Source organism: Poecilia reticulata, linkage group LG12 (genome assembly GCF_000633615.1).
Source record: "Poecilia reticulata strain Guanapo linkage group LG12, Guppy_female_1.0+MT, whole genome shotgun sequence".
NCBI lineage: Eukaryota > Metazoa > Chordata > Actinopteri > Cyprinodontiformes > Poeciliidae > Poecilia > Poecilia reticulata.
In genome coordinates, this window is record NC_024342.1 from 8395814 (window position 1) to 8406111 (window position 10298).

General features: G+C 38.6%; 3 protein-coding genes across 4 annotated transcripts; 2 read left to right on the forward strand and 1 right to left on the reverse strand.

Annotated features, from left to right (window-relative positions):
- The first annotated feature begins 1369 nt into the window (after nucleotides 1-1369).
- On the forward strand, nucleotides 1370-4679 carry rpl7a (ribosomal protein L7a). Its single transcript, XM_008423645.1, has 8 exons — nucleotides 1370-1523; nucleotides 2454-2574; nucleotides 2797-2946; nucleotides 3325-3465; nucleotides 3719-3798; nucleotides 4021-4151; nucleotides 4388-4457; nucleotides 4539-4679. Exons 1-8 carry the CDS (start codon nucleotides 1521-1523, stop codon nucleotides 4641-4643), a joined length of 801 nt encoding a protein of 266 aa, XP_008421867.1. The 5' UTR covers nucleotides 1370-1520; the 3' UTR covers nucleotides 4644-4679.
- A 752-nt stretch (nucleotides 4680-5431) lies between these two features.
- Nucleotides 5432-7752, reverse strand: surf1 (SURF1 cytochrome c oxidase assembly factor). The gene is made up of 9 exons (XM_008423647.1): nucleotides 7599-7752; nucleotides 7435-7495; nucleotides 6886-7013; nucleotides 6699-6781; nucleotides 6299-6490; nucleotides 6141-6213; nucleotides 5842-6004; nucleotides 5683-5764; nucleotides 5432-5600 (listed from the first exon to the last, which is right to left on the reverse strand). The coding sequence occupies exons 1-9, from the start codon at nucleotides 7659-7661 to the stop codon at nucleotides 5534-5536; spliced, it is 912 nt and encodes a 303-aa protein (XP_008421869.1). The 5' UTR covers nucleotides 7662-7752; the 3' UTR covers nucleotides 5432-5533.
- Nucleotides 7471-10172, forward strand: surf6 (surfeit 6). 2 transcript variants are annotated; one of them, XM_017307894.1, is made up of 4 exons: nucleotides 7471-7536; nucleotides 8672-8866; nucleotides 8947-9017; nucleotides 9241-10172. In XM_017307894.1, exons 1-4 carry the CDS (start codon nucleotides 7530-7532, stop codon nucleotides 9925-9927), a joined length of 960 nt encoding a protein of 319 aa, XP_017163383.1. In that variant the 5' UTR covers nucleotides 7471-7529; the 3' UTR covers nucleotides 9928-10172. The 2 variants fall into 2 exon arrangements, with proteins under 2 accessions (XP_017163383.1, XP_008421870.1); XM_008423648.1 differs by lacking the exon at nucleotides 7471-7536 and adding an exon at nucleotides 7801-8013.
- Nucleotides 10173-10298: the final 126 nt, after the last annotated feature.

A 10298-nucleotide genomic window follows, 5' to 3' on the forward strand; every position in this document is an offset into this window, starting at 1 on the left:
GAAGGAGTTTCTTAAAGAGACACAGCCCAATTTCAAGGCATTAAATTGCAAAATCTTAGATTTTTAAGTCAACATTTAGGACAACGCTTCTCCATTGAGCCTTTAACAATATTCGTAGGACTTTTCCACTAAAAAGTAGCTCAGTGCTAGGAGGACACTGCAGCTCTGAGAAGGAGCTGCGTAGAAAAGGCCAATCAAAACCAGAAGGAGGGTTTTAGTGCTGTCAATCAGTCATGTGCACATCCCCTCCCTCCACAGCTGGTTCACCAACAGTCTGCCAAAAACACTATGGCTAATTAGCATAGTCAATCAATGAAGGTGGATAAATGTAATAGTAAATTGGTGACAGTTTTAAGAAATATAGAAAAAACATATTTTTGTAAAGGTTACATACCTTTATGTAAAGGTGTTTTACGTATCATTATATCTTATAATGTCCTACCCCTTTCCTACTTGTCAATTTATAGTCAATTAACTGTCAGAACATCAAAAAGAGACAACTTGTTTCCATTTTACATCACGTTTGATTATGTACAATTATTTAAATACTATTTATATCATCAATTACATTATAGACTATCAAACAGTCATCTCACATATCATATTTTGAAATAAGCTCTGTTTTAATTAGTTTTTAAAATTGGTTTACATTTGTACTTTTACTTCACACACAGATAAACAAAAGCTCTTCCTGGTTGTTCTAATATGTTGTTTTTTAAAATATCCTTCACCTCTTAAATTATAACCACCCTCTCTGTCACCAAACATCTCCTGTATATTGTGTGGAAGTTTTTGATTTCTGACCTTAAACATGAATTGTGAAGTTTTAAATGTTACAAGGTCCCAGAATTTCAGTATATTTGATTTGATAAATAACTGGTTTGTGTGTTCCCAATATCCCACTTTATGTACTATTTGGATTGATTTTTTTTTTGTAAGACATATAATGGCTGTAAATTTGTTTTGAATGTATTCTCCCAAATTTCCACACAATATGTTAAATGTGGTACAATGAGTGTGTTACATAGAATAAACATATAACACATCAAATACAAATGCTTCTAGGACTAATATTTTGAAAGGAACTATATGCATACTTATACATTTAGTTGGATGTTCGAACTCGAAAGGAATAACAAATCAAAATCCTTGTTTTCGTCTAACTTTCTTTTGTTTTCTTCTAATGAGAAGATCTGACAAGAGTAGTTTAAGAAACCAAGAGTATGGCTACTGAGGATGTGAAATAAGTGAGCGATTGACAATCAAAATATTAAGATCGCTCTAATTTTGTAAATAAAAACACATTTAAATAAAGAAATCCAATTTTAACACTGATAACTGATTCTGGGTCTGTTTCCCATTAGTTCAATCAATGGACTTGCAACCAATCACAAGAGAAGAAACTGACTCCAAATCAGACCCACTCAAACACGCTCCTACGTACACGTAGTCGCGTTGGAAATCTCGCGGTACTTTACCCTACCCACAACCTCCGGTCTTCCTTTCTGCCTGAAACCGACATGGTAGGTACATGTTTGCCTCTTCAGCCAGAATACCTAAGTTGCTGTATCTGCTTGCATCCTTGTCCGTATGATTCTTATTATATTTCAAAATGTCATTTTGAAGTCATTTAAGCCTTGTTGTTAATATAGTGAGGATATTGTGGGTTTGTATGGTGCAATTTGTGATTAAAACCGGGTTGAAGTGACAAGTGTAGCCGGTACGAGAAGAGCTGCATTGGCCAAATAGAAGCTAATGCAAAACGGAGACGGGGGATTTGGTATTTTCTTTTATTTTAATATACGAGTTGTTACTTAAAACTAGTAAAAGATCAGATGAACTTGTATATTGTCCAAGTCGACAGTCTCCGGTTACGTTAAGCTAATAGCGTTGGCTAATTGGGCCTTAGCGTCGACCTAGCAGTGCATGATGGGCCATAGTGCTAATGTAATGTAGGTTTGCCGGATACATTCTTTAACATATTTAAGGAATTTTTTTAATTCCTTACATTTTAAGCTAGCAAGGTTAGTTGCCCATGAATCGTTTAATGAATGTATTTCACTGCAGTGATGCCGTTTGGCAATGTGGTTAGCTCCTTATCCCTAAATGAATTTGAGCGGTGAGCCAATTTCATCCAGTTTTTAAAATTGCCTTTGAAACACTACAGTGTTCAAAATATAATTGAACACTATGTATTATAGTCCTCTGAATCAGCAGTGTCTTGTCCTGGGAAGGCTTTCCCTATTCCAACACACTTGAATCCACAAATTTAGACTCTAGTCAGGCTCTACAGTCTAGTTGATAGCCAAATTTGATTCAGGTGTGCTGAATCAAATTAGCACACCTGAGGCTTCGTTTCTTATAATTCATGTTAAGATATGGTTTGAAACGTCTAAACTTGAAACTTTTAAGTTTATCACTTAACATTTCTTTTTTTTTCTCCGTCTTGCCAGCCTAAGGGAAAGAAGGCTAAGGGGAAGAAGGTGGCACCTGCCCCTTCTGTGGCAAAAAAACATGAGCCCAAGAAAGTAGTCAACCCCCTCTTTGAAAAGAGGCCAAAGAACTTTGGCATCGGTGAGTATTCAGCTTCTTTGCATTAGTTTTTTTTTTTTTTTTCCTCCATTGGGGCTAATATATACACTTATGGTGCAGATGATGTAAAAGAATATTTGCTATCTGAACATCCGTGATGACAATCCCACCAAGATCGCTGATGCACGCTCGATGTAAAGGGTGACGAAGCAGATGATGCTCTGAACTGTTGGAAGTAAAAACTTTTTGTTTGCTTGTCCACAGGCCAGGACATCCAGCCAAAGCGTGACCTTACACGCTTTGTGAAATGGCCTCGTTACGTTCGCCTGCAGAGGCAACGCTCCATTCTGTACAAGCGTCTGAAGGTTCCCCCTGCAATCAACCAGTTCACCCAGGCTCTGGACCGCCAGACAGGTAAGATTGGAAACATTTGGATTTGTACTTTGTCTAAACTTGGAGCTCAAAGAAACCATACTGTAAAGATGCATTGAGTTTTTCTCGTCTGTTTACATTTTCAATTTTCTTTTAGGTTTGACCTGTTTTTTTTTTTTGTTTTTTTTCCCCATAAAAACAAAAAACAGGTCAGAAAGGAAATATTTGTAAAATATTGCCTTATATAAACCTTGTCAATAGATGAATTCTTTACTGTTTCTTTGCAAATGATGTGAAATATTTGCTATCTGACCGTGATGACATTTCCACCAAGATCACTGATGCATTCAGCTGAAACTTTCCAATTTGTGATGTTTTTGCCTTATTTATTTTAACTGAATGTATTGTTCCCTGCTCCAGCCACTCAGCTGTTTAAGCTGGCCCACAAGTACAGACCAGAGACCAAGCAGGAGAAGAGGAAGAGGCTGTTGGCCCGTGCTGAGCAGAAGGCAGCCGGGAAGGGAGACACCCCCACCAAGAGGCCTCCTGTCCTCCGTGCAGGTGCGGTGTACAAGATGATGCTAAATGTTAAACTAGACAGTAAGATTATCCTTTGAAAATATTGGGCATTTCAAGATATTCAGCTTTATCCAACTTGGCCATGATGCAGTGATGACTTGAATTTCTTCACCTGAAATCTGTCTTGATGCTTTTTGAGCTTTTTAACCCTGAGCATTGGCCACAGAATATATATATTTTTCTTTTTGTGTGCTGCCATATCAGAAGTTAAATTCCTTTTCCGTTTTCTCTCCAGGTGTGAATACCGTTACCTCTCTGGTGGAGAACAAGAAGGCTCAGCTGGTCGTCATCGCTCATGATGTGGATCCAATTGAGGTATGACTTGGAGAAAATTTGGGTTAACAATGAAGGTGATCACTGGCAATGATGTTTGAATTTCTTCACCTGAATCCTCTATGTGGATCAAAACTTACGAGCTTTTTAACCCTGAGCAGTGACCTTTTAAAGAGTTAATCTCCTTCCATAAAGTACTCGATTAAACACCAACTTGAACTATATGCATTTTTAACAGCTTTTACATGTGTCCTGGTTTTCCAGCTTGTGGTCTTCCTTCCTGCTCTCTGCCGCAAGATGGGTGTCCCATACTGCATTGTGAAGGGCAAGGCCAGATTGGGAAGACTGGTGCACAGGAAAACGTGTACTTCCTTTGCATTCACACAGGTTAACCCGTAAGTGTCAGCATGACGTAAACTATTTTCAGGTTTTTATTTTAGAGTTTAGGATGAGTTTAATGTCACTTCATGGAAACAGCTCAAATTGTTTTACCCATTTACATTCTAGATGAATGATTCACTTAGTTTATTTTGTACTAAGATGATAACAAGGCTGTATGAACCACTGTAATAGCTGTGGTGCTTTTTGCTTTAAAACTGTCAGTATTGAGTCATGTTTCCCTTTTTCTCAGTGAGGATAAAGGTGCCCTGGCTAAGCTTGTGGAAGCCATCAAGACCAACTACAATGACAGATATGAGGAGGTAAGCTGTAACTTCTGGTCTTTGTTTTGTAAATATGCACATAAGAGCGAGGTAATTTTAAATGACAAATTGTTTTTACAGATCCGTCGTCACTGGGGAGGTGGTATCCTGGGCCCCAAATCCACAGCCCGCTTCACTAAGCTGGAGAAGGCTAAGGCCAAGGAACTGGCAACCAAGCTTGGTTAAAATGTTTGGAATAAAAATGTATGTTCTAATACAAGCGACTTTGTGTTTGTTATTCAGTCTGAATGTGGCACTTTTTCAATTGTTGCTGTTATAGAATGAAAATATGCACCAAGGTTTAACCAAATATTTTCTACATGTTCAAATAAGCATCTAAAAGATTGTGAAAGTTGATTTGATTAGGAATTTTGAAGTAAGCTTACAAATATTAAATGAGCAGTTTGGATCCTAAATGATGCATCTTCTGATGTAACAAAGCCACTGAAAAGTTATTGAATTAACTCCATGGGGAGAAAAGTTAGTGAATTGTAATTCTTAAAGCAATTTTTGTTTTAAAACATTTCTATAGAAGCTTTGAAATTCCTGGTTTTGTTAAGTCGATATGGTTTGGTGTTGGAAAGCAAGATTTTACAATGTTCAACAGTCCTACGTGTTCAGATTTTCGATAAGTTTAAGATTTAAAATATGCACTGTGTATTTTGGGTGCCAGTTGCTGAGCAATACAAGAAATACTTAAGAGTAAGTGGCTAACTGGCAAAAAAAACCTCCAGGAACTGCATTATTGTTGTAGTAAAAAAAATTCATAAATGTTCTGCCAGCTCATTCCTTTAGAAGATGTGCATAATTGAGGTTCCATACTTTGTAACACAATGTTAGATTTAAGCAATAATCCTGAAATGTCCACCATGGAAGTTACCTGGACATTAAATTTGAAACTACTTTTATACCAACCCTTTGAATCTCTAGCAAAATTGTTTTGCTAGATAAGATTTCAACTTGGAAACAAAAAGTACTCATAAGATATTTATTTGTATTCTTGGCTACATGGACAATAATGCATTGATGGTCAACATCCTCGAGAATTGCCGTGTAACATTTTCAGCGACACATAATTACAATTTAATCTTCTTGATGAACTTTGCATACCACATATAGGAAGTAGCTGCACACAAACCATACCTGGAAAAGAAAATGGGATATGCAATAAGTCATCAATAACTAGTTCAAGTTGTCAGATCTAAGTGAAGAGGCTCTAACATACCAAGTTATGATGTATTGCATGTGCTCATTTCTCAGTGTGACCCGGGTCTGTCCTCCAACTGGTCCCCCTGGAATAGTACTTTCTGTGTCACACAAACCCCTTTGAATTAGTATATGTGTGAGGGGTGAACTCTGCTCTCACTACAGCTTTGGTTCTTACTGAAGTCAGCATCGATCAGGATGGGAGCAGCCCCAGTGATGCCAGACATGGCCTCCAGGTCACGGTAATGCCAGCGATTTTTCTCTTCGTCGTTGTTTGGTACAAAAGGTTTGCGCGTTTCTGTCAGCCTGACAACCCCCACCACCTCCACCTCATCCTCCACCTACAGGAAATTAGTAAAACTCGGCTAGAGTTTCTTATACAAAAGATTTAATTTTGTTATTAAAACATCACAGGTAAGATTTAAATTGTATAAACCCTGCTGGCCTTTGATTAGTAACCCAATTTAAAACACTAACCTGTCCCTTCATTCTGGTCTCCGGTCGTATTTTCTGCTTTGGTACGTACCCTCTGTTGACCAGGATTTTGATGCTGCAGTGGCATAAACCGCATACAGCATCACTTAGATCCTGTATCATGTAGTTATACCTTAATAGTTTGCTGTTATAATTTTTACCCAAGGTCAGAGCAATGAAAGGGGGTGATGACGTTGGCTCCAATCTCTCCACTCGAGGACAGGCTTCCTGCCTCCCTGGCCTCTTTTTCCGGGTCGACAGGCGAGCGCGGCATGATGTACAGCTCCTGAGAGTGATCATAGTGCCCGCGAACCTTCACCCTTCTGTACTCCAGCTTGTTCACTTCAAGAGGACTAAGATACAGAGATTGAAATGACAAGAACACCTTCACAACAATGAATACAATTCATGCAGAAGAGTACTTTGTGAGCATCCCAAGAAAAAAGTTGTACTTTGGCATGGTGGTAAGTTTTTGGTGTGTATTGGTGCTTTTTTTTTTCTTCTTCATTAAATCAGTTTAATCCTTAGTGTTTGCAAAAAAAAGTGAGTTCAGTTACTAACTCAGGAGGAAGAGGAATAGGCTCCGCTGTGGTGAGGCGTCTCAGTTCATCGATTAATCCCATCTTCCACTGACGCCTTTTCACCTTTAGAAAAAGAAAGCAGTCCGAGTCAACACAAAATACACCTTAATCTCACTAACAAAGCAAAGCAAAAGGAATACATCCTTAATTTTAGGATCGAGTTTTACCTGCCATGTACCCAGGCCAAAGGTGGCTGCAGGGATGAGCAGCAGGAACCACTTCAGGAAGGCGTCCTCGCTTTTCTCTGCATCGGCTGCAGCAGAACTACACTTTCGACCAAAGATAACAAACCTGCCTGGACATTTACAGCAACAAAGACACTTTTCCATTAAACTGAAATGCATCTGATAAAAAACCAGATGTATAACCAGCTTAAATGGGTAAGAATTAAATGGGTAGTTTGATAAAAACAGATAAACAGCTTTTTGAAGACATCAAAATAAATAGGACTATGTAATAATTTAATAAACGGGTAAATTATAAGTTTAAAAAGTAAATATTTGATTAAATACTATTAATAAAGACATGCATAACTTCATTAAAAGTCGCTCAATTTTCAGTCCATGTTATGCGAGTTTATCACTGTAGGAGTGAGGTTTCATTTGTGTCAAAAACATCTAAACAGATGACTTCTACTTATTTTTGACAAAAATGGAACCCCACACTTCCACTTATTTTTGACACAAATGGAACCCTAGAGACAGTAACTACATCACCATCTGCGCGTTTGAAGAGTGCTGGAAGGAAGAAAGTCCTCTTGATGTTAGTGACAGGAGTCTGCAAGGATGCAAAATCAGACTGAACTCACTTTATGACAGGTAAGCATGACATTCACACTTTCACTGGAGAATAAAGTTATGGATATGACACAGGAACTTGCCTGCTTCCTTAATGTCGGAAGAAGCCTGTTGGATAAAGCCAGCAGGGATTTCAGAGAAGCCATGTTGGGTCAAAACATTGACGAAAACAAGTGTTTTTACAGCCGAAGAAAACAAGCCGACACTAACTACATAACTGACTTCTTTCTTCCTGTTTAGGACACATAGGGGGATGATTTTTGGTGTTACTCTTTCCGGGTTCAACATCACTTCGTCCCGTTTGTTTTTAATCCACGTGTGTGCAGAAATGTGCTGATATTTTGAATCCAGATATTTATTTCTGACTGTAATCAGCTGATTCAGTACGGAACCTCGGTTTAGGTGAAGACATGGACCTCGCCGCCAAGGACTCTTACATTCAGAAACTTGCAAGTAAAGTCATTTCTCAGAGAGAGGAGCCAACGAAGAGGGCGTTTGGTAATACAGCCTTATAAACTTATTAAGACTTCACTATATATACAAACATCTTTAAATTGCAGTACCTACTGCTATGACTTAGACATAATTGCCTCAAAAAGCTCGTTAAGTACGAAGTATCATTTATTTTGGATGCATTACCATGGTTTACCACAAGTGGCGCTGTGTAGAAGTTATTTAGCTCTATGAAGCAAAATTTAAAATATCAAGATTATCTGCTTTAATCTATTACTTGTAATCCATTTATCTGCACTAAACTGTTAAAACATACTTTAATCATAGATTATTCAAATTTTCTGAAGAACATGGGCAGACAAATGCGAAGTTTAAAAGTAACATTTAGTTCTATTTACAAGGATGAGAAGACTTATGATGTTGTTTTATCATGTAAAATAGATATTAATAATGAAGTAATGGACATTGAGGTTTGTGGTTGGAATGTGGCAAAATATGTAAACAGCCAAACACATTTCTCCAATCACTAATTATTTGGCCATATTGTGGTAGACCTGTGACTTATTATCAGCCAAAAGAAACTCTGCTTTGCGTTTTAGAAATTTTCTGCACTCTGTAAACATAAAATGTTTTGTATACAATACGAATTGTATTCCAGTTAAAGTAGGAGATCCTCATTATTTGTTGTTTATCTCTGTTTTAGTTCACTTCAAGGGTAAAAGTGACACCGATCCTCCAAGCAAGAAGAAAAAGAAACCAAAGAAGAAGAATGTGAAAGAGAACGGCACTGATAAGACTCCCAAACCCCAACAGAAGCCTAATCCTTCTCCAGCAGCTCCGAAAAGCCCTGGGAAGACAAAATCAACTACTCAAAGTGTGAACGGAAGCACACCTAAAGGTGCCGGGGACAGAAGGTTTTATGAGACATTCGATAACAATTTCAATAATGTCCTCACTTAATCTTATTGTGATGTGCAGAAACAAGCTTCTCCACTGTGGATGTATTGCGCAAAAGACTCCATGAGAAGATTGAAGAGTCCAGAGGGCAGGTATGTGGTCCTGAATGCAGCCTTTAGTCTAACTAAGACAAGCAGTGTAGTAGTTAATTAGAAGTTTGTTCATATGCAAAGTAAAGCACACAGATGAATATTACATAACATAATGAGAGACATCTATATGCTTCTGTCTTTTGCCTTTTTTTTTCTGGTTAAAAATATGCACAAAAACATTTTCTTCTTGTTGGAGTAATAACAGGCCCGTTCCTTAAAACAGGGAGCTCCACAGGATGCATTATCAGAAGCCGTCAAGGCAAAGCGCGCAAAGCGAAAGATGGAACGGGAGCGCAAGAAGAGGAAGAGGAAAGAGTTTCTGTTGAAGAAGCTTGCAGAACAAAGCGGTCAGGAACTGCCCGCGGAGATAAAAGAAGAACCGATCGCTCCTGCCGTGGAAAAAAGGGTTACGTCGGCTGTTTTCTTTAACAAAGTAGAGACGGTGGACGAGGGCTACGAAACCAAATTCCAGGCAAAAATTAAGAAGAAGAAAAGCGAAAAAGGTAAAATAACGCCACTGACCGGGAGGAACTACAAGCAGCTTCTGAGCCGAGTGGAGGCTCGCAAAGAGAAGCTGGAGCGGCTGAGGGAGAAGGACGAGGCGAAGGCCTCCGAGTTGGAAAACAAGATCAAATGGACCAACGTGCTCTACAAGGCCGAGGGCATCAAGATCAAGGATGACGAAGACCAACTGCGCACCTCCTTGAAGAGGAAGGAGAAGAGGCGTGCGCAGAGGAAGAAGAAGTGGACTAACCGAAGCGAAAACGTGATTGAGAAGATGCAGCACAGACAGGACAAGAGGAGGAAGAACCTCCAGAAACAAAAGCATGCTAAGATGGAGAAGAGGAAGAACAGAGCGAGGAAGAAGGGCAGAGTGCTGCCCGAGGACTTGAAGAAAGCAGCAGTTTAGAGGAAGAGAAGTTCAGGAATGGTATACCTGTAATAAAATTACATTTTTGCATATGCTGAAAATGAGTGAAATCTTGGCTGTGAAATGTGTTTATTTTAACAAAAGTAAAGGAGTTATTGTCTTGATAAAGCCTCTCTGCTTTTGTTTTGTCATGCTACATATACATATGTGCATAATATTTCACGTTTACCTAAAAGTTTTGTTCTTGGGTTTCAAAAATAAAACCTTAACAAAGTTGCCTTGTACATAGTTGGAGCTCGATTGACTTTTCTATTCCATTTCACTGTTGGTGATAAATATTAAGTTTCCACTTCAATCAAATGTGCACAAGTCTGGAAGCGGCAGTGAATCTCAAAAGTGCAAATATCCCT